The sequence below is a fragment of the Caretta caretta genome, chromosome 3, assembly GCF_965140235.1.
Source record: "Caretta caretta isolate rCarCar2 chromosome 3, rCarCar1.hap1, whole genome shotgun sequence".
Classification (NCBI taxonomy): Eukaryota; Metazoa; Chordata; order Testudines; family Cheloniidae; genus Caretta; species Caretta caretta.
In genome coordinates, this window is record NC_134208.1 from 166,130,796 (window position 1) to 166,152,566 (window position 21,771).

The following is a 21,771-nucleotide window of genomic DNA, read 5'->3' on the forward strand; positions in this document are numbered from 1 at the left end:
TAACAATAGTTATTATGGCTCTACATTGGCTATGTTGGACTAACATATTTAATAATTTAACACATTTGGAAGGAAAAAAGGAGCTGTCCTGGAACTTCAAAAGACAAGAAAGATCTGATTTTTATGTTAAAACATATTTTTGCCAGTATGTTACAAAAATAATAATAATAATAATAATAATAATAATAAGATATCTTTCAAGAAGCTGTGTAAATGCATGTTCAGCCCCTATAGAATTTGTGATACGATTCTGTATCTGGGGCAGTGGGGGAGTGGGGAGGAGGAGGGGAGAAATCTTCAGCTAAAATTAATGTTACAGGGCCTACTGTAAACTCCACCAATTTACACCATCTGACCTATTGCACATTTTTGTCTTCATTCACTAAACTTCTAAACACTAGAACAAAACATTTTACAAATAAAGGCCACACCCACCTATACTTTGTCCCATTAAGACAGGATTTGGCCTACAATTTAAAGGGAAAGAGATAATTTCTTGAGAGATAAAAAAATGTAACAGATTCCCTGTGTACTGAAGTCTTAAACAGGAGTCTTGCCCCTCCAAATCAACTCCAAAAATCATTGTGAATAAATGTTAAAATGATTTAACAAGTAGTAATAATAATAGTGTGCTTTTCATCCTAGGATCTTAAAACAATGTACACCTCACGGCAGGCCTCTGAGGTGGCAAGTGTTCTTAAAATACCCCATTAGAGCTTGATAACTGGAGACAAATAGTGTTCTCTGATTTTGGATGATCTAGGTTTTAAGTGTCCAACCCACAGGCCTAATTTTCAGAGGTACTGAACACCAGCAGCTCCCATTAAATGTAATATGCTCAGCCTCTCTTAAAATCAGGCCCAAAGTGTCTCAGGCTGGACTCCCAAAAGCACTGGAAGCACCCACAATTAATAAACACTTTTGAAAATTTGTGCCTAAGTGACTTGCCCAGGGAACACTGCAAATCAGTGGCAGAGTTAAGAATAGAATTCAGTAGTAAGGAATGTGCTGAATGTAAGCACAGAACTCCAGAACCCCCGATATCAGAGTAGGAAGATGGGGTTCATTTAGCCCCCATCTGCCCTTCTCACAGGTGCCTTCCTGCTAAATCCCCTACAACTATCCCCTCATCCTAGATCCGAGGGCACCCACACATTACAATAAATGTTTTCAGGAGGCCACAGGGTCCTGCTCCCCATCCCTATACCCTCCCTTTGTGGCTGGTGATGCTCTCTATCCTCTTGGTTTTCAAAAGTGTTGAGAATGATTTAGGAGAAAGGCCTTGTACAGGTCACTGCTGCTCAATCCATATAGTGCATCTGGGAGTGCAGAGACCTGATAATCCCCTAGCATGTTAACTAGGAAACCTTAGGAAGATAACAAGTGTATAGCTGATAAAGCTCTCAGGGTTTTCCTCACTATTGCATTAAGAATTATGAGGCATCTTTGTTGTCTGTTAATAAAGTAAATAAAGATGTTAACGTTGCTATTGGGGAGTGGAAGAAAGCGTATCCCTAGGAGGTCCACCCTTGTTGGAGGAAACAGCTATCTGCCATCGGGAAGACCCTTGTTAGGGCTGAGGGGGCTGTTGCCTCAGGAAGATAATCTCTCTGAAAACACCTAGTTGCAGGGGGTGGCTGTGGATTTCTCCTGGAAGTATGAGTTCTGAACCACCCAAGTGAACCAATACCTGCTGCTTAACCCCACTTGACATGGCTCACCCAAAATGAACCCTGCAAAATTTACACGCTGATGAGTTCTGACTCTCAGTGCCAAGCACCAATCACTATATTTATGGGTCATCATATGGACCCACGGGAAGGAGGCCCTTGAAGAATTCCACCTGGATTTCAACAATTTCCACCCCACCATCAACCTCCACCTGGACTAGTCCACACAAGAGATCTACTTCCTGGACACTACAGTACAAATAAGTGATGGTCACATAACCACCACCCTATACCGGAAACCTACTGACTGCTATTCTTACCTACATGCCTCCAGCTTCCATCCAGGACACATCACATGATCCATTGTCTACAGCCAAGCCCTAAGATACAACCGCATTTGATCCAATCCCTCAGACAGGGACAAATACCTACAAGATCTCTATCAAGCATTCTTACAACTACAATACCGACCTGGGGAAGTGAGGAAACAGGTTGACAGAGCAAGACGGGCACAGAGAAGTCACCTACTACAGGACAGGCCCAACAAGGAAAATAACGGAACACCACTGGCCATCACGTACAGCCCCCAGCTAAAACCTCTCCAGTGCATCATCAACTATCTACAACCTATCCTGGAGGACGATCCCCCACTCTCACAGGCCTTGGGAGGCAGGCCAATCCTCGGTTACAGACAGCCCCCCAACCTGAAGCAAATACTCACTAGCAACTACACACCACACCACAGGAACACTAACCCAGGAATCAATCCCTGTAACAAACCCGGTTGCCTTCTCTGTCCCCGTATCCACTCTAGCAACACCATCATAGGACCCAACCACATCAGCCACACCATCAGGGGCTCATTCACCTGCACATTTACTAATGTGATATATGCCATCATGTGCCAGCAATGCCCCTCTGCCATGTACATTGGCCAAACCGCACAGTCTCTGCATAAAAGGATAAATGGACACAAATCAGACATCAGGAATGGTAACATACAAAAGCCAGTAGGAGAACACTTCCGTCTTCCTGGACACTCAATAACAGATTTAAAAGTAGCCATTCTTCAACAAAATAACTTCAAAAACAGACTTCAAAGAGAAACTGCAGAGCTACAATTCATTTGCAAACTTAACACCATCAGTTTGGGCTTGAATAGGGACTGGCTGGCTCACTACAAAAGCAATTTTCCCTCTCTTGGTATTGACACCGCCTCATCAATTATTGGGAGTGGACCACATCCACCCTGACTGAATTGGCCTTCAACATTCGTTCTCCACTTGTAAGGTAACTCCCTTCTCTTCATGTGCCAATATATATTTATGCCTGTATCTGTAATTTTCACTCCATGCATCTGAAGAAGTGGGGTTTTTTACCCACGAAAGCTAATGCCCAAAGAAATCGGTTAGTCTTTAAGGTGCCACTGGACTCCTTGTTGTTTTTGTACATTTACACAATGGATCGAACAATGGATAAAGGCCATGAGATAAGGGGGACCCATTCCACTCCTGAAATGATATCAAAGGAATGTCTGTGAATGGCATGATAACTTTAATTTCTTGATCACCTCTGGTTTATTTTATTACATAAAGATTAAAGATTGCTGACTCAGTGTTGCTAGTTTTAGAGCCAAATTCAGCTCTGTGTTACTTCATTGACTTCAGTAGGGTTTCACAAGTGTAAATCAGGGCTCCGTTTGGCACTTATTTTGTCCTGATGAATTTAAGTGTTAGATGATATACAAAAGAGTATATCAGTAGGTACAGTATATTCCAAGGGAAGGGACTTATACAGTATATATTGTGACAAAGTTTCTCCTCTGCCTTGGTGGGTTCTGCGCTTTCTGGCGGATTTGCTCGCCTTAGAGATTCACGGCAGCCCTCAGTTTGCCATTTACTCAGCTAACCTCATCACTGGCCAGCATGGGGGAAATGGAGAACAATCTCCGCAGTCTCTGTTGTCCCACCTAGTGGGTCGGGGACAGGCCAGATCCCTTTCCAAGTTAGACCTTCCCTTCTGGTGTGTCTCACAGACCAGGTCAACTCCTTCTGTGTCAGATAGGGAGTTGGGGAGGGGGGGAACCTCTACACTGGGTTCCAGCCCAGGGCCCTGTGGATAGCAGCTGTCTAAAACGTCTCCTGTATCAGCTGCCTGACAGCTACAACTCCCTGGGTTACTTGCCCATGGCCTCCCCCGAGCACCTTATTTATCCTCGCCGCAGGATCTTCCTCCTGAAGCCTGATAACGCTTGTACTCCTCAGTCCTTCAGCACCACACCTTCTCACTCCCTGCTCCTTGTGCATGCCTCACTAACTGATGGGAGGTCCTTTTTAAACCAGGTGTCCTGATTAGCCTGCCTGCCATAATTGATTCTAGTAAGTTCTTAATTGGCTTCAGGTGTCTTAATTAGCTTGCCTCTCTTAATTGATTCTAGCAGGTTCCTGATTGCTCTAGGGCAGCCCCTGCTCTGGTCACTCAGGGAACGGAAAACTATTCATCCAGTGGCCAGTACATTTGCGTTCTACCAGACTCCTGCCCCCAACTGGTCTGGGTCTGTCACAATATATACATTATATTCCAAGACTTATATTTTCTAATTGAAAAGTGTATTAGAATCGAAATTCAGTCCTGCCAAATTCCTTTTAAAAATGGCCACAAAACAAAATTTAAAGGTGTAGCAACCCGAAGAACATTACTGTTTAATATTTAGAAAAAATGTTTTGATTGTTGGAGTCAAGTTCTTCTTTTCATTGTTAAACCATCTTAAATTCAAGCAGGCTGCAAACGAGTATAAAGACTGTAACCTTTGAGCCCTCAAACAGCTGGTGTCTCAAGTGATTTCTCAGCATTCTGGTGGGACAGCAGCAAGCAGGAGACTCAGAAAAGCTTATTTTAAGTAAAAACTTTATTTTTCATTACAATTCACAGTTTATACATGGCAAGAAGAGCTTCTCACCACGTGGACATTCAGAACACTGTGCTGGGAGAGACAGGGGTCTTTTTCTTTTAAAAGAGCATGGCCTGGTACTAATTCATGGAACTTTCCTTAATTTAAAAGCTTACTCTCTGTAAATGTTAATTGACTGATATTTACACTGATAGCATTGATTAATCAGAGAACAAGATTAAGCATCCAGAACATTAACATTCATATTTTGTATGCTATCTAATGGTCAGAAATGCTACAAATTTGTCATTTTCATCATGGCCAATCAACAAAGTCTAATTTTTCTTTAATTTGCACAGAGCCTAAATTATTCCCTTAGGGCTTGTTATATTCATTTTATGTACAGCCAGCTTACAATAGACTAAAATATGAAAAAATTTTAAAAAGACAAAATTATCCATTCCTTGTTTTTATCCTGCATTCCTTCCGAGTCTCACACACAACTATAAACAAAACAACAGATATAGAATTAAAGTCAATGCTTTTCTTTAAAACCAATACAGAAACCCCATGGATTGGCTTCAGATCTGCATATCATCAGCCTGTCCTATCCGAATAATCATCGGCATTCAGATTGTGCTATTTATCAGCTTTCCTTCATGTCTGTATTTGTATTCAGAGAAGTCTGTATTTTATATGTAGAAAGTCACAGTGATACCAGTTTCAATTGCATTCCCACATCAGTCATAGTTCCGGTGTAGGCAACCAATGTACAGTGTGACATTCAGGAAAGCACTCCAATAGGATCCAGTAGGAGCCTGGTGTGACTTGGCTTAAATAAAAAGTTTAAAATTCTTTTCAGCGAGTAACTTTCTGGCAGCAGATTTATGATTATTAGAAATTGCTGTGGTATTTTTCTGAAATGTTTTAATGAGTATGGTTATTAGAATGCACCAATTAAAAACATTTCCACATTGTATTAACTTCTACTTCCTCTTGTGATCTAGCAAATAATGTAATTACACATAACTGGAGATTTTTGGTAATCTGACACATGGGATAACATTGCTAAACAATTCTTGAAAAATAAAACCCAAAATGGATCCATAAATTCTACAGGTCTGGTTCTAATATAGTGTGAGCTTGCATCACCTGGATGAGAGTAAAATAAATATTTTCAGGGGACATTTTTGCAACTCTTGTAACTGCCGTGCCTGTAAAGCTAGATTTAGGAGTGTCACTTTGATGTCTGTTGATTTTTGGCATCCATTCTCAATGCTGGTATCTTCACTAAAGACACCTTTAAAACATCATCATTTCAGGCAAGATGAAAGCTCAAATGAAATACATTACTCATGCAAAAAAACAAACAAACAAACACAAACCATGTAAGAGTTACATGTAAGAGTTACAGAGGTTCTGTTTCTTCAAAAGATAAGGCACTGACAAAAATTTCTTAGGTAAAAGGCTGCATAAGAATTTCTTGCCATTTACAAATGTGTTGTAGTCCATAAATGGTCCATTCCTAGGCTCAGTAAGGTAGACCCTGAAAATGTAAGGACTGATCCCTCAAAGCTACATTGTTAACATAAACAAATATAATTCATTATTTAGGCCATATGGCACATTAGGAGAAATGAACAACAGTCTGAGCACAAAAAGGCATTGGACGTTGCTTGCTCCAGCATCTATCAACAACAGAAATTCCATTCATCTTGTGTCTGAAGAGATATGATGGTGACACTGAATCCCTATCGTGGTGGTTTCTGTTGAACTCATGCACATGTATAAAATGTTACTAGCATCAATCATGGATAGGAAAAAAAAGAAGTATATGGCTAGTTTAAGCCAAAAGCTTCTCCAAGGATCGGCATCCAAAGTCAGCACTACTTAATGTTTTCAATCACAGCAATATCTTCCGCTGCACAGTGAGGAGTCAAACCATTCATATAAATGCTGTCTGTCTTTGTTAGAGCAGGCAAGATGTCCTTCTCGCTGCAGAGGTGGTTGACTGACAGGGTTCTCTTGCAAGGGGTCAGATCTTGACTGTGGTTGACAGCGAGCTCTGCAGAGAGCTTCCTTTTGATGGAGGTAGCCCGTTGAAACTTGTCATAAATCTCCACACTTAGACGCCTGCGGGTTTCTTTGAACTCTGCCGTGACATTGGCTGTCCATTCGGCAGCGTGAGCTCTGAACTCTCCCACCTGCAACACACACAATGAAAGAGAAGGGGAGAGAAACACAACATGACTAGGCACTTCAAGGATGGTTTATATTCAGGACCCCAGAATGAATAGAGAACAAAACTGTTGCCCATTGGCACAACTCTTTTTTGGTTCAGGTTTACCTTTTGTTTAAAAAAAAAGTCTAGTTTCATAGAGTTATATTCTTTCGTCCAAAAGGAAGACATATTAATACAACAAGAGCTAAGAATGACATTAAACACAACAACAACAAAAATCTATACAGTGAAAAATGTACAAGCTGATTTATATGGAATCAATAAGGGGAAGTTTCCTTTAAAAATGAGGTCCTGACAGTTGAGAACAACCCAGCTGGCCGGGGGGGTGTTGAATTCCCAGAAATCCAGACTGTGTTTTGTATTGTTACCAGGGGAGATGTACAGGGTTATTTATGGACACACTTACTGTCTGTGTAAAGATCTCTGTGAAGCTTGCCACAGGATTTTCTAAATATAGATGGAAAGGGCTTTTTAAAGAAAAATGGCAGCTGCTTGTATTCTATTTTTAGCGCATGTTCAAAACAAGGATTAATGTAAGTGACAGTTTCAGTCAAGTCAGCAATATGCTTTGCTTTTTCTTTCCATTTCAACTAAGTCTGTTATTTCAAATAGAGAAAGGAATAGGATTACAATGTGGGACTCGAGGGCTGTCACTAATTATCCTGAAATGAAACAATGTCCACTAGTCAGAGAGCAGAGATGTTGTGGAGTCTCACAGCTCTATGATTCTATTGCCATTATGAAAATCCCTCCATTCTGATTGGCTACGGGAGGTGTTCTGATTTGCATAATGACTGCTATTTCTCAATTAGGAAATATGCAGATCCCTGCACTATGACTGGTTCCTGCTCTCAGCACTCCAAATGCATTTGCCAGGAACCAACACAGGGGCTTATCCACTCTCAGTGAAGACAGCAGTCTTTCAACCATGTTTCTCCTCAACTTTACACTCCGCTTAGCTTTCAGTCTCAGCAGGCCTGAAGAACATTGTGCACACACACATGCATATGGGTGTGGGCAGGGGGTAGGGAGAGTCCAAAATTACCCTTTACTTCCCAGTGCCCAAAATGTTCAGCCTTTTGACCACTTGAAATAGGAAAGGCACTCTTTTTTGGAGAGGGGGTAAATGGAGCAAAGAAAAAGATAAGAGGATGGAGAGAAGTAAGGGAGATGGAAAGTGGGGGTGGTGAAAAAGGAGAGAAAAGCTTTTAAATATACTGTTACAAAACTTATTTTTTTTAAGGGAGCTGTGTGGGGGTTAGGGTTTCTTGCTAAGTAGCAAAGGCCTGGGAGGTGCTGAGGTGTAGCAATGGGAGGAAATGGATAAGAGGAGGGAGAAAATGTTTTCATATAAGTACGTGGAGGGGGATTCCTCTAAATTTGGCAATAACCTTACACTGCGCTGATATGAACCTCAGCCTCTGACTTTATTTAACATTAACACACTGGCCTTTAACTGTACTTAGCCCAGGATACAGTTATTACACCAAGCAGAGAAAACCCTCCATTTACCATTTAAAATAAATGAAGAGGACTCCTTGGAATGATTAGGTTGTTTTTCAGGGTTTTGTGTTTTTTGTTTTTTCAATTAAACTCAGGAACAGATTTTTTGGAGGTTTTTTTTCCCTTAAGTCTCCACTTTTCAGACTGTTTTAATGGTAAGTTAGGCTCAGAAAGGAGATGGTAGAGTAGACTAATGTAAATCCAAAGCATAGCACATTAAAAGAATTAAACCACTTAAACAAATTACTCTAATTTGTAGTGCGGAGTCCCAGAATTTCAATCACTGGCAAACAAGCAGTGACAAGGTGAGCACATATTTGTTCACAAAAATCAAATGAAAATAAAGTCAGAGAAACAAGAGGCTTTGCCTTTAAAATGATTATGTACATTAGCTCTGGAAGGTGGCTACAGGGCTATGTATATTTTGCAGTGCCGCTGGAAACAGAAACACAATGGTGGTAAAAGTTATCAGCTCACGGAGGAATGATAAGGGGGTGTTTAATCCAGCTTTTCTTCTCATTGCACAAACAAAAAAGCCCCCAGATCCAAAGGTCATGTTATTAAATCTGTACATCATTCAACTTCAATAGAATTACACCAAAAATGAATGGGGCCTAATATGTATATTTTTAAAACAAGGATTCTTTTCAGTTTTGCATAGCAGTTTACGCTAGCTGAATAATTAATCAGTATTCAAGCCGGGCTAAAAGTAACACTGACATATGTACTTCAGATTTTAGAACAATAAAGCTTGTGATACCTACAGATTTTATCTGTGCCAGTACTTTTCTTAATTGTAAACAAGTAATGAAAAAAAACCCCCACCAGAACAATGAGCTAGATCCTCCCGTACATTAGGGCAGCTTTGCCCTACTGAACTGGTGTAAAGCTATCCTAAGAACGGCTTTCCCAACAACTAGAAGATCCCCTTGAGAAGGGGAATCCTTAGATGGCACAGAAAAAGCGTATGGGTTGTGTTATGATAATTGGCTCTACAAAGTTACCCTAAGATCCATTGTAAAAAGTATGTGAAAGTTCATAAGATGTTACAATAACCACAAATAATAGGTCAGTTGTTTACAACGATGAATGTTACAATAGATGCAAGAAAACCACACAGAGAAACGATTAGTCCAATCCAAATGGCCTACTGATATAAATCAAGGACTGTGGTGAGATTATACTTGGTAAACAAGACAATGTGGGAACAAAGTTACCTGTGCCAAATTTGTCCTTACAGAAATGGATTTAATTGGTGGACAAAACAATGAGGATATATGCCAACAGCTTTAATCCTTTTGGGACAGTTCATCCCCTAATGTGCCAGCATTCAACGCCTCTCAACTCTTCTAAAGGACTCACTTCCTGAGAGGAAGGCTGGCTGGCCTTGCTCTTGTTTAAGGAACTTTGTCTTCCCATTTAAGAACTGAAAGTCATTATATTATCTTGACATCCAGTCTGCGGCGAACAGCAGAGAGGATAACAGAGGGAGTTTGCCTGGGATCTGTCTGAGAGGAGGTACGCTAAGGGCTGCATTAGGGAGGCTGTGTTGGTGAGTATCTGAGTCTCTGTTGGGGGGACAGTTTGACCGCGTGCTTCACTGGTTGTTTGAAAAGTGTGAATTGGGAGTGCTTTGTTCCAGGTGAGCCTTGAGTGGGCCTGACTGTTATAAAAAGCCAGTCAGCTGAGCGGCGAACAGCAGAGAGGCTAACAGAGGGAGTTTGCCTGGGAGTTCGCCCGGGGAGAGCCCACTGAGGCTTACATCTTGCTGGCTTCTCCAAGCAGTTTCTACAACTCCTGAGGAAGCTCGTAGAAGGAAGGTAATATGGATGGGGAGCATTCAGCTGTTGTGACCTGCACTGGATGTGCCATGTTAGTCTTTCTTCCACAGGACAGAAGCGACTTTGTCTGTACAAAGTGCAAGCTGGTCTCCATATTGGAAGAGAAGGTTCAAGGTCTGGAGAAACAAATATTGACCCTGCGTTGCATAACACGAAATCTTCAGTTTCTCGACAGACATCAGGATATGGTTCTACAGGCACAATGTTCTGAAGATTCAGAGCAGGCTGTGCAGCGGGGACAGGAGGACAGTGAAGAAATTTGGCAGCATGTGACCTCCAGAAGAAGAAAGGGGAGCGTCCATGTACCAGCAGCACAGATACAGGTAAGCAACCATTTTCGTGTTCTCTCCACAGGTACTAATGTGGAGAGTGGACTAGATAATACATCTGAGGGAAGGGAACAGAAGGAGACTCCACCGATTGGAAGGCATGAAATGCACTGTCCTAGGGATGGGGGTTCCACGACCACTGCTCCGAAGAGGAGGAGGCAGGTGGTGGTGGTCGGGGACTCTCTCCTCAGTGGGACTGAGTCATCTATCTTCCGCCCCGACCGGGAAAACCGAGAAGTCTGCTGCTTGCCAGGAGCTAGGATTCACGATGTGACGGAGAGACTGCCGAGACTCATCAAGCCCTCGGATCGCTACCCCTTCCTTCTCCTCCATGTGGGCACCAATGATACTGCCAAGAATGACCTTGAGCGGATCACTGCAGACTATGTGGCTCTGGGAAGAAGGATAAAGGAGTTTGAGGCGTAAGTGGTGTTTTCATCCATCCTCCCCGTAGAAGGAAAAGGCCTGGGTAGAGACCGTCGAATCGTGGAAGTCAATGAATGGCTATGCAGGTGGTGTCGGAGAGAAGGCTTTAGATTCTTTGACCATGGGATGGTGTTCCAAGAAGGAGGAGTGCTAGGCAGAGATGAGCTCCACCTAACGAAGAGAGGGAAGAGCATCTTCGGAAGCAGGCTGGCTAACCTAGTGAGGAGGGCTTTAAACTAGGTTCACCGGGGGAAGGAGACAAAAGCCCTGAGGTAAGTGGGAACGTGGGATATTGGGAGGAAGCATGAGCGGGAGAACATGAAAGGGGAGGGCTCCTGCCTCATACTAAGAAAGCAGGACAAACAGCAAGTTCTCTCAAGTGCCTATACACAAATGCAAGAAGCCTGGGAAACAAGCAGGGAGAACTGGAAGTCCTGGCACAGTCAAGGAATTATGATGTGATTGGAATAACAGAGACTTGGTGGGATAACTCACATGACTGGAGTACTGTCATGGATGGATATAAACAGTTCAGAAAGGACAGGCAGGGCAGAAAAGTTGGGGGAGTTGCATTGTATGTAAGAGAGCAGTATGACTGCTCAGAGCTCCGGTATGAAACTGCAGAAAAACCTGAGTGTCTCTGGATTAAGTTTAGAAGCGTGAGCAACAAGGGTGATGTCGTGGTGGGAGTCTGCTATAGACCACCGGATCAGGGGGATGCGGTGGACGAGGCTTTCTTCCGGCAGCTAACAGAAGTTACTAGATCACAGGCTCTGGTTCTTATGAGAGATTTCAATCACCCTGATATCTGCTGGGAGAGCAATACAGCGGTGCACAGACAATCCAGGAAGTTTTTGGAAACTGTAGGGGACAATTTCCTGGTGCAAGTGCTGGAGGAACCAACTAGGGGCAGAGCTCTTCTTGACCTGCTGCTCACAAACAGGGAAGAATTAGTAGGGGAAGCAAAAGTGGATGAGAATCTGGGAGGCAGTGACCATGAGATGGTCGAGTTCAGGATCCTGACACAAGGAAGAAAGGAGAGCAGCAGAATACGGACCCTTGACTTCAGAAAAGCAGACTTTGACAACCTCAGGGAACTGATGGGCAGGAGCCCTTGGGAGAATAACATGAGGGGGAAAGGAGTCCAGGAGAGCTGGCTATACTTTAAAGAATCCTTATGGAGGTTACAGGGACAAACCATCCCGATGTGTAGAAAGAATAGTAAATATGGCTGGCGACCAGCTTGGCCTAACAGTGAAATCCTTGCTGATCTTGAACACAAAAAAGAAGCTTACAAGAAGTGGAAGATTGGACAAATGACCAGAGAAGAGTATAAAAATATTGCTCGAGCATGCAGGAATGAAATCAGGAAGACCAAATCACACCTGGAATTACAGCTAGCAAGAGATGTTAAGAGTAACAAGAAGGGTTTCTTCAGGTATGTTAGCAAAAAGAAGAAAGTCAAGAAAAGTGTGGGCCCCTTACTGAAGGAGGGAAACAACCTAGTGACAGAGAATGTGGAAAAAGCTAATGCACTCATTGCTTTTTTTGCCTCTGTCTTCAAGAACAAGGTCAGCTCCCAGACTCCATCACTGGGCAGCACAGCATGGGGAGGAGGTGACCAGCCCTCTGTGGAGAAAGAAGTGGTTCGGGACTGTTTAGAAAAGCTGGACGAGCACAAGTCCATGGGGCCGGATGTGCTGCATCCAAGAGTGCTAAAGGAGTTGGCGGGTGTGATTGCAGAGCCATTGGCCATTATCTTTGAAAACTCATGGCGATCGGGGGAGGTCCCGGACGACTGGAAAAAGGCTAATGTAGTGCCCATCTTTAAAAAAGTGAAGAAGGAGGATCCTGGGAACTACAAGCCAGTCAGCCTCACCTCAGTCCCTGGAAAAATCATGGAGCAGGTCCTCAAGGAATCAATTCTGAAGCACTTAGAGGAGAGGAAAGTGATCAGGAACAGTCAGCATGGATTCACCAAGGGAAAGTCATGCCTGACTAATCTAATTGCCTTCTATGATGAGATAACTGGCTCTGTGGATGAGGGGAAAGCAGTGGACGTGTTATTCCTTGACTTTAGCAAAGCTTTTGATACAGTCTCCCACAGTATTCTTGCCAGCAAGTTAAAGAAGTATGGGCTGGATGAATGGACGATAAGGTGGATAGAAAGCTGGCTAGATTGTCGGGCTCAACGGGTAGTGATCAATGGCCCCATGTCTAGTTGGCAGCCGGTATCAAGTGGACTGCCCCAAGGGTTGGTCCTCGGGCCAATTTTGTTCAATATCTTCATTAATGATCTGGAGGATGGTGTGGATTGCACCCTTAGGAAGTTTGCAGATGACACTAAACTGGGAGGAGAGGTAGATACACTGGAGTGTAGGGATAGGATACAGAGGGCCCTAGACAAATTAGAGGATTGGGCCAAAAGAAATCTGATGAGGTTCAACAAGGACAAGTGCAGAGTCCTGCTCTTAGGATGGAAGAATCCCAGGCACCGCTACAGACTAGGGACCGAATGGCTCCGCAGTAGTTCTGCAGAAAAGGACCTAGGTGTTACAGTGGACGAGAAGCTGGATATGAGTCAACAGTGTGCCCTTGTTGCCAAGAAGGCCAATGGCATTTTGGGCTGTTAAGTAGGGGCATTGCCAGCAGATAGAGGGACGTGATCATTCCCCTCTATTCGACATTGGTGAGGCCTCATCTGGAGTACTGTGTCCAGTTTTGGGCCCCAAACTACAAGAAGGATGTGGAAAAACTGGAAAACGTCCAGCGGAGGGCAACAAAAATGATTAGGGGACTGGAACACATGACTTATGAGGAGAGGCTGAGGGAACTGGGATTGTTTAGTCTGCGGAAGAGAAGAATGAGGGGGGATTTGATAGCTGCTTTCAACTACCTGAAAGGGGGTTCCAAAGAGGATGGTTCTAGACTATTCTCAGTGGTAGAAGAGGACAGGACAAGGAGTAATGGTCTCAAGTTGCAGTGGGGGAGGTTTAGGTTGGATATTAGGAAAAACTTTTTCACTAGGAGGGTTGTGAAACACTGGAATGCGTTACTTAGGGAGGTGGTGGAATCTCCTTCCTTAGAAGTTTTTTAAGGTCAGGCTTGACAATGCCCTGCTGGGATGATTTAGTTGGGAATTGGTCCTGCTTTGAGCAGGGGGTTGGACTAGATGACCTCCTGAGGTCCCTTCCAACCCTGATATTCTATGATTCTATGATTCTTCAGCCCACCAGTTGGGATATCGAATTGCCAGCACCACAAAGGTACCTAAGATCCTGTATTGTATTCCCTTCCCTTATGTTATTTCCTGCCCACTGTTTCTTTCCTTCTATCCTATCTCACTAATGTGGGTTTTCATCAAATCCCAAAGTCCAAATCCAAACTATGCTGCATTCATCTAAACCTGCCTTGTCTAAGGAGAAAGGATCCAAACAGATGATAGCCCTGACTAAATCATAACTAACCGGAGTCCAAGCAGCAGGTGTTGTGGTCAATGTGCTAGCCAAAGCATCCACTCATAACTAACCAGAGGTGCAGCATTCCAAAAACATCAACAAAAGCCATATTTCACCTATCTTTTCTATCCTGTCTCTCCTCCACCTTGTGTCTGTCTGTTTGTTAAGAACAGGGTAAGTGAAGGCCCTTCACATCAGGGCTGAGAGTAAAATTAACCTTTTCCTTTTCATCAAAGAAAGGCTGTTCTGAAAATAAGAGACTCTGATACTTTAACTCCAAAAGGAGAGGAGACTTTGATAAGGTCTGAAGTTTGTTTTGTATAATCACTTAACCACAGTTTCAATATAAATCTTGTTTTACTTTCTTCTTCTTTGTCTGGGAGTGTGAGAGTTTAATCCGTAAATATTCAATTTGAATTAATGCTTTTGGGTGTTTGCCAAGTAACTAAGTAAAACCAAGGCCTCTGTTTAAAATTCACCCCAAAGCTATCTATCACTGTTTAATGTTGACCAGTGATGAGTTTATAAACACTTTGAACTCTTTAGGCCTTTGAGATCAATATCCATACAACAATTCCCATGCTATCCCCACATCTTTGCACCTTCTCAGCTGTGTGAGTACTTCTCGGCTATAGCTAAGGATCTAGCCCAGATATTTCACTTTGAGACACATTGCTGACAAGTCACATTTCAAGGGATGTTGTCAAGATTGGTACATTTAAATTTAGACCTGCTGAACTAGCTTTGTTTTGATTACCATCCCTCTGCTCTGTCAGCCTGCTCCATTCTTATGCCCAGGCAAGCTACTGAAAGCCACAAGCATTCTGAACTGACCTACCCACCACCCTTTTAACCTCACTCTTATTTTTCTTCTATTGGCAGCTTCAGCTCTCTTCTCCCCACCCCCATGCTTTCCTCACAAATAACCAACTGGCTGTGCTGCTGGCACAACTAATTATTGGCAGTCCCGAAGACATGCTTTGTATTCACTATTCATGGCCACTCAGCGACATGCAGAGGACCATGCTATCTTCAGAACACTTGGCCACTTGCTGTATTTTAACTGTTAGGCACATTAATTATTCAATGGGATTTTAAAAGTCTAGTTATTAGGTTATCTAATAATTAAATTCTAATAAAATCTCCTTTTGGGGGGCTAGGTGGTGTAATTGGTGAGGCTCTCCATAAATATCCCTTTGGAGACTTGGATTCAACTCCTGATTTAGATAATAAAAGACATGAATGTTGTGGTCTTATCATCTGCTCGTGTTTCAAAACTATCACACAGTTTGCCATAAATCAATTCTTATAAAATAAGAGAAAGAAGGATTGAAATGCAATGGTGCTGCACGGGGAAGCTGGAATAACCACTGCACAGGGAAGCTGGAATAAGTGCTGCGTGTCCTATGTCTGGCCCAAATTGCTGCTTTCAGCCCCTAACTTTTGTGGGTCCTGGAATGCACTTAAAGAAAATTTTTACCCTTTCAGAAAACAACATCTTTTACCATGTAACATTTATGGACTCGAGCTCAAGGGGTTATTGAAAGAGTAATGTGCAATTTCTAAAATTGCCAGAGCACATAAGCAACCTGCTCTTGTAATTTAATTCCTCCTCTGTTCATAATGACATTTCAATGAATGTTCAGGTTCTCTCAGTCCCCAAGGTATGACATTTCCTCATACTGCATTCAATTTTAGCTAAATTTGGGGTCTGGTAGCCACTTCATATCTGATGCTAAGTGATTGAAATGCCAGTTGTCTGCTGTTCAAAACCAAAAATATCTGCACATAAATTTCTACAGCAAGAACTGTTTACTTTTTCTTCAAGTCCCCTTGCCTCACAAAAATAGATTACTCTGCAGACTCCATAGGAGACATGTCTGCTTTTTTAATCAAATAGTTCTGAACCATATGATACACTGATGAAGACTGCTAATCACTAACATGGAGCGCAAGGATTGGAATACGCACAATATTTCTTAAGTGCTGGTGAAAGGTATCGGAATGACAGCCCAAGACTCATCCACATAACAGATAGTACAAGTGCCAGCAGCCCAATATCTTCTTGCCAATAGAAACCGATGCTAGAACACCATCATTAAATGTGAGCAGTTCCAAGTCCAACCCCAAGTGTTTCTCTTTTTCTACAGAGGCAATCAAAAATAGATTTGGGAGGAGTTAAACATCCTCATTCATCTCAGTGGAGTATTAACTCTAGAGCATTATGATGGCAATTTATATGTCAACAACTAACTAACTTTTCTGATAGTTTTAAAGAAAAAAATATCCAGCTATCTTGTGACTGTGGCTAAGTCCTGAATTTGTGCACAGAGTATCTCTAACCCCAGATCAGACATTCAGGTTATAGGTAGTTGCAACTTTTCTTTTAACCTCTCTGATCTGTATAAGCAATGTGCACTCATTTAGAATTTACAATTTATACTTAATGTGGTAATTTACGTATTCAGTACCACTTAATTCGCTTTTAATAGGAATTTTCAAACACTGCTTGTTTGCTTTGGGCTCTCCTGATCATGGACCTTTATGCTATTATGTTTCCTGACCCAACAGACACCACAGTCCCACAAGTCTTCCCATAGCAACTTCAAATGTAGCATCAGATTCTTCCAGAAATATGGTAATGCACTTATAATGGAACAGGAAAGAGCTCACTATCCTGAATAATGGAATTCATATTGAACCAGATATGCTTCTCTTGAAGAAAGACCATCAATCTGCCTAAAGTGAAAATATCAATCTCAATTGGTTATAACATAATGTGGAATATTCTCTAACTTACAAATCTCTGACACATTTATCAAATAATATAAAACAGTTAGCCACCATTTTAGTGTGACACACCTAAAATACATGAACTTCCCTGTTCAGTAACGAAACAGACCTTTGCACAGACCTTTTGCTGATGCTACTATTAGACAGGCATGCAGGATTTGGCAGGACTAGGGAAAGTCCCCAACAGCATTAGAGTGGGCTAGTGGTTAGATTAAGGAAGTCAAACCCATTACCAAGAAGTCATGAAGATAAATGGAAGTGCCCTGAAATGGCTTGAGTCATTACAAGCAGCCGTCCCTGCACCTCCTGAGTCCTTTCATTTGGAGTGCCACAAGGCTTAGAACTCAACACCATCCTAATCAATTTCTACACAGAACTGTTGGGGGAGATGGTGAGAGAGCATGGGCTACAATACATCAGTACCCCGTATGTCAAATGTAATCAGCACCCTCTTCCAGCTTTATCTAAGATCAGCACCTCGATGAAGTTTCATATAGCCTACGGCCAGAAGGGAGCATCTGGCTTTTTAACACAGGCAAGACTGAGATGATGCTACTGGGACGGAAAGCACTTTGAATAGGGTGACCAGAGAACAAGTGTGCAAAATCTGGATGGGGGTGGGAGGTAATAGGTTTCTATATAAGAAAAAGCCTCAAATATCGGGACTGTCCCTATAAAATCGGGACATCTGGTCACTCTAACTTTGAAGGACTTGTGTCCCTATAATTTCCCCCGCTATGTGGGACCTTTACCCTCAGATCCTCAGGTTTGTCTGCAGCCTTGCGATCCTTTGGGACTCCTCATTGCAATAGGTGCCCAAACAACCACAACAAATCACAATCAACAAAAATTCCTGCTTCCATCCAGCAATACTGAGTCCCATTCTATTAGACAGCGATCTGACCACAGCAAGGCATGCATTCATGACCTCCAAGCTTGATTCAGTCGTACTAGGAATGAAACTAAACACAATAAGAAAGCTCTAGTTGGTACAAAGCACATTAACCGATCTTCTTAGTGACACAGATTACTGTGAGCACATCACCCAGGTGTTCTGTTCTTGCCTCTTGCAGAGAGTTAAATTCAAAACCTCTCTCCTGATATTAATAGCCCTTTATCAAACTGATCCTAAGCACCTGAAAGGTTGCCTCTCCTTCTGCAACTACGACTTCCAATAACAGTTCCTATGTCCCACTGGAACTATGAAATTGTTAAAAAATAGCACAGGAGTTGCGAGAGACTTTGGAACTCCCTACCAGAAGAGGCAAGAATGACTATGGACCTTTCCACTTTCAGAAATAAATGCAAAACTCATCCTTTGACATAGCTTTCCCACTACAAGTTCATTCTCTTTCTCTCTCACACACACACAACCCCTATAATCTTAGCAAGCAATTTACTTCTATTTACAGGGAAGGAAGGGAGATATCACTATTTCTAATTAAGATGCACTCAACTACTGTCATAATGGATGCTATATAAGGAGATAGATAAGTCCTGTGTATCATAGGAGAGGAAAAAGGAAATTTTATAGTAAGTATTTCTATTTACTTTGTTTGTTTTTCCTTGACAGCTGTACTTTTACATTATTTTCTTTGGCTTGTGCATTTTAATCATTTTCCTAAAGCTACTTTAAGCCAAAAATAGGAATTAAATAACAATTTGGTGGGCTGGGGCTGGAGATATCCCCCTATTAATTCTGTAGAGAAATATGTGAAGCCTGGTTTACAGATATTCTTAAAGCACATGCTCCCAAGTCTGTAATGTCTGACAATTACCACTAATACATTCCTCCCAAGCATTGCAATTTCATTTTTCCCTGAGGTGAACTCTTCTTCAAAATAAAACTTTGAATTAATTGGACACAGTAGTCTGAGTCAAAACTAGAAAGAGTATGAAAGTGTCACATTGTCCTCGCAAAAGAGGAGAGTACATCATGTTTTGTCTTTGGAGAAACTCTTATGCAATATTCTCAGAAACTGTACAGTTCAGCTCTTTTTTTTAAATGTAATTCATATAGATAGGAAACAAGGCAACAGGGCAATTGTTGGGTGGGTTGATACATGGCATGAGCAGCAGAGCTGGCCTATTTCCTCCCCTACAGCTCTTCTGGCCTGTGGGCATTACTGCACTGAACTAACTTAGTGCACAGCAACAACCTTAGCCACATACAGAAGTTATTACTGCCCCTCTGTTACAAAGAGGGGTCCTCTTCAAGGCTCACGCTGCTGAAAGGCTCTTTGGGCTTCCTGGCTCTCTTTTCCATCTTTCTCACTATCTGTCCTCCTATCTCTCCTCAATACCACTACCCCACCAAAGTAGCTTCTTCTAGACTTCTGTCTGTCATTCCCCATAACGATGGGGGAATTATTACTATATATTACTATTGTATTATGATAGTGCCTAGCAATCCCAGCCAAGGATCAGGGCACCGTTGTGCTAGATGCTGTACAGAGATGTAATGCAACCAAGGACAATTCCTGCCCCAGTAAGTTCATAATCTACAGTTCAAATAGTATGCAACAGGAGGCTAAAGCAAAATGATGCTATAAGAAAATGAACAGAATTGAGGAGAAAGATAGAAGTCATCAACTAGGTCAATCTAGCTGGGAGTGATTTGTATGCATTACAGCAAAGGAAAGAATTAAGGAGAGATTTGAAAGTGGAGTGGCTCTACAGATCTTCAAATCCCTTCCAGTCTCCTAACCACCCTCTACCCACTCCTTGTCATACACTGGATGTTTGCTGCTGATTTATATAAAATGCTTCATGTAAAAGAGGAGACTCTGACATCTATTTTTCCGTACTTCCATTGATGTATAGATTTGTGACTACCCATTGTAATGCTTCAGAATATGTCAATTTGTAATATTCAGGAAGGTTGGTTTTTGACGGTAAAACAAACCTGACCATGTAAAGCCATATGCACAGGTTGTCACTGGCTCAGTATCTACAGGGGGCTGAATGTTTGGAGATGCAGGTTTTAGAACAGGGGTAGTCAATAGGCAGACCTTTGGCCAAATCCAGACCACTAGATGCTTTTGAATGGACCCTGAAATCTTTTTATTTACTTATTATCATTATTGCAGTGTGAAAAATGTTTCTCTGGAGTCTGGACGTTGACTTTATCTTGACCAAAAAATTTGGATCTTGATAAAAAATAAGACTGCCCCTGTTCTAGAACCAAATTTTCAAGAAAATTATGAAGGCACTGTCCCCCTCCCATAGGACAGTGAGAGATGGGAAATACTCCAGAGAGATTTATTTTGGCTGGACTGGGCTTCTGTTTGGACATTCAATAATTTCTTTGCTCCCAATAGTATTCAGCAATCATGCAGCACTTTACATTTTCATAGCACCATATAAGCTTTAACTAATTGATGCTCAAGTGCTACTTGTTGAAAATTTTAGTGCATGCCCAAGTAACAGTTTTAAAGATGTGGCTCACTTCCTTCTTTTTGATGGAAACAATTTCCTTCTCTCTCAGACAACGCACAACCACAATGATGATGAGACCTACGAATGTTTATAAAAAATAAAGCCAGCTTCAATTACCTACAACATTATGCCAGGGAAGAGAACGATCAAAAGTGAGCCAATGTATTAAGGGGACACAAGGATCATGTAACTGAGTAGTGGATAATAGAGAGTTCAGTTTATTGTGCAAGCATCTCTCACAGAAGATTCCCAATATTACATTATCAGTGGCTAAATCTTAACTTTTAATGTCAAGATTTACTTGATCCTTTGACCCTTTGAGTTATAGTCATCTCTGGTTTAATTCCATTGACATGGAGTGGAATTATACCAGGAATTGATTTGGCCCATAGCTTTGGGACTTAAAAATCCTAAAAACTGGAAAGTGCTTTATTTTTAAAAATAGAGTATGGATACTATTGGGGAAAGATATCAAAAGGGTATTCGAGAGACATGGTCATATCTTTTACTGGCTCATGAATAAAGTACATGCATTTAACACCTTTCATTTGGAAGGCTCCCCAGGCACTTGATAGCCATGCAATGCCAATTTGCCAGAGAAGGCGGGCACCTCCCAGAGTATGTATGGCAGTTAGGCACACAGCAGGTTGCCCAACAATAGCGGAAAGCGATTTGGAAAGCTAAGGATCCCTTTTCTCATTAAAAGATGTCACAGGAGCTTCAGGAGCCACACAGAATACTAAAAAGGGGTACTAAAGTTTCACTCCAAAAGTACTAGACTCCGTTTATTGACATTGGAAGGCTGAAGGACTAAATCAATCCTACTGGAATTTGAACCCGTGGTTACAGAGAGCTATTCTCAACTCTGTCACAAAACCATGGCTAACTTCAAGTTTCTTATGTGCTCATTAGCATGACTTTGCAACTGAAAAAGCACACTGAGCTTATGAGTCAATTATTGTCTCTCCCCTATGGGATTTAAGTTAACACACTAGCCTTCCACTTCTGGAGACCTGGGTTTCACTATGCTCCTAGCCATATTCTAAAAATGTTTACTGTTTGCGGCTGCTACGGGGTGACAATTTCCACAGAACTGCCAAGGAACACAGACTCTTCTGGTGAGTGACCTTAAGCTCAGAAGCTAGAACTTTGCACAAATATTCAAAGTAATTTCTGCTGAC

General features: G+C 42.0%; 1 protein-coding gene across 3 annotated transcripts in view; it reads right to left on the minus strand.

Annotated features, from left to right (window-relative positions):
- Positions 1 to 4,560: 4,560 nt before the first annotated feature.
- KCNK2 (potassium two pore domain channel subfamily K member 2) overlaps positions 4,561 to 21,771 on the minus strand; it is a 212,007-nt gene continuing 194,796 nt past the window's right edge. For all 3 annotated transcript variants that reach the window (XM_048843166.2, XM_048843168.2, XM_048843167.2), the window contains one exon: positions 4,561 to 6,764. In XM_048843166.2, the coding sequence (XP_048699123.1) occupies positions 6,447 to 6,764 (318 nt within the window). In that variant the 3' untranslated portion in view covers positions 4,561 to 6,446. The remainder of the gene's footprint in view (positions 6,765 to 21,771) is intronic.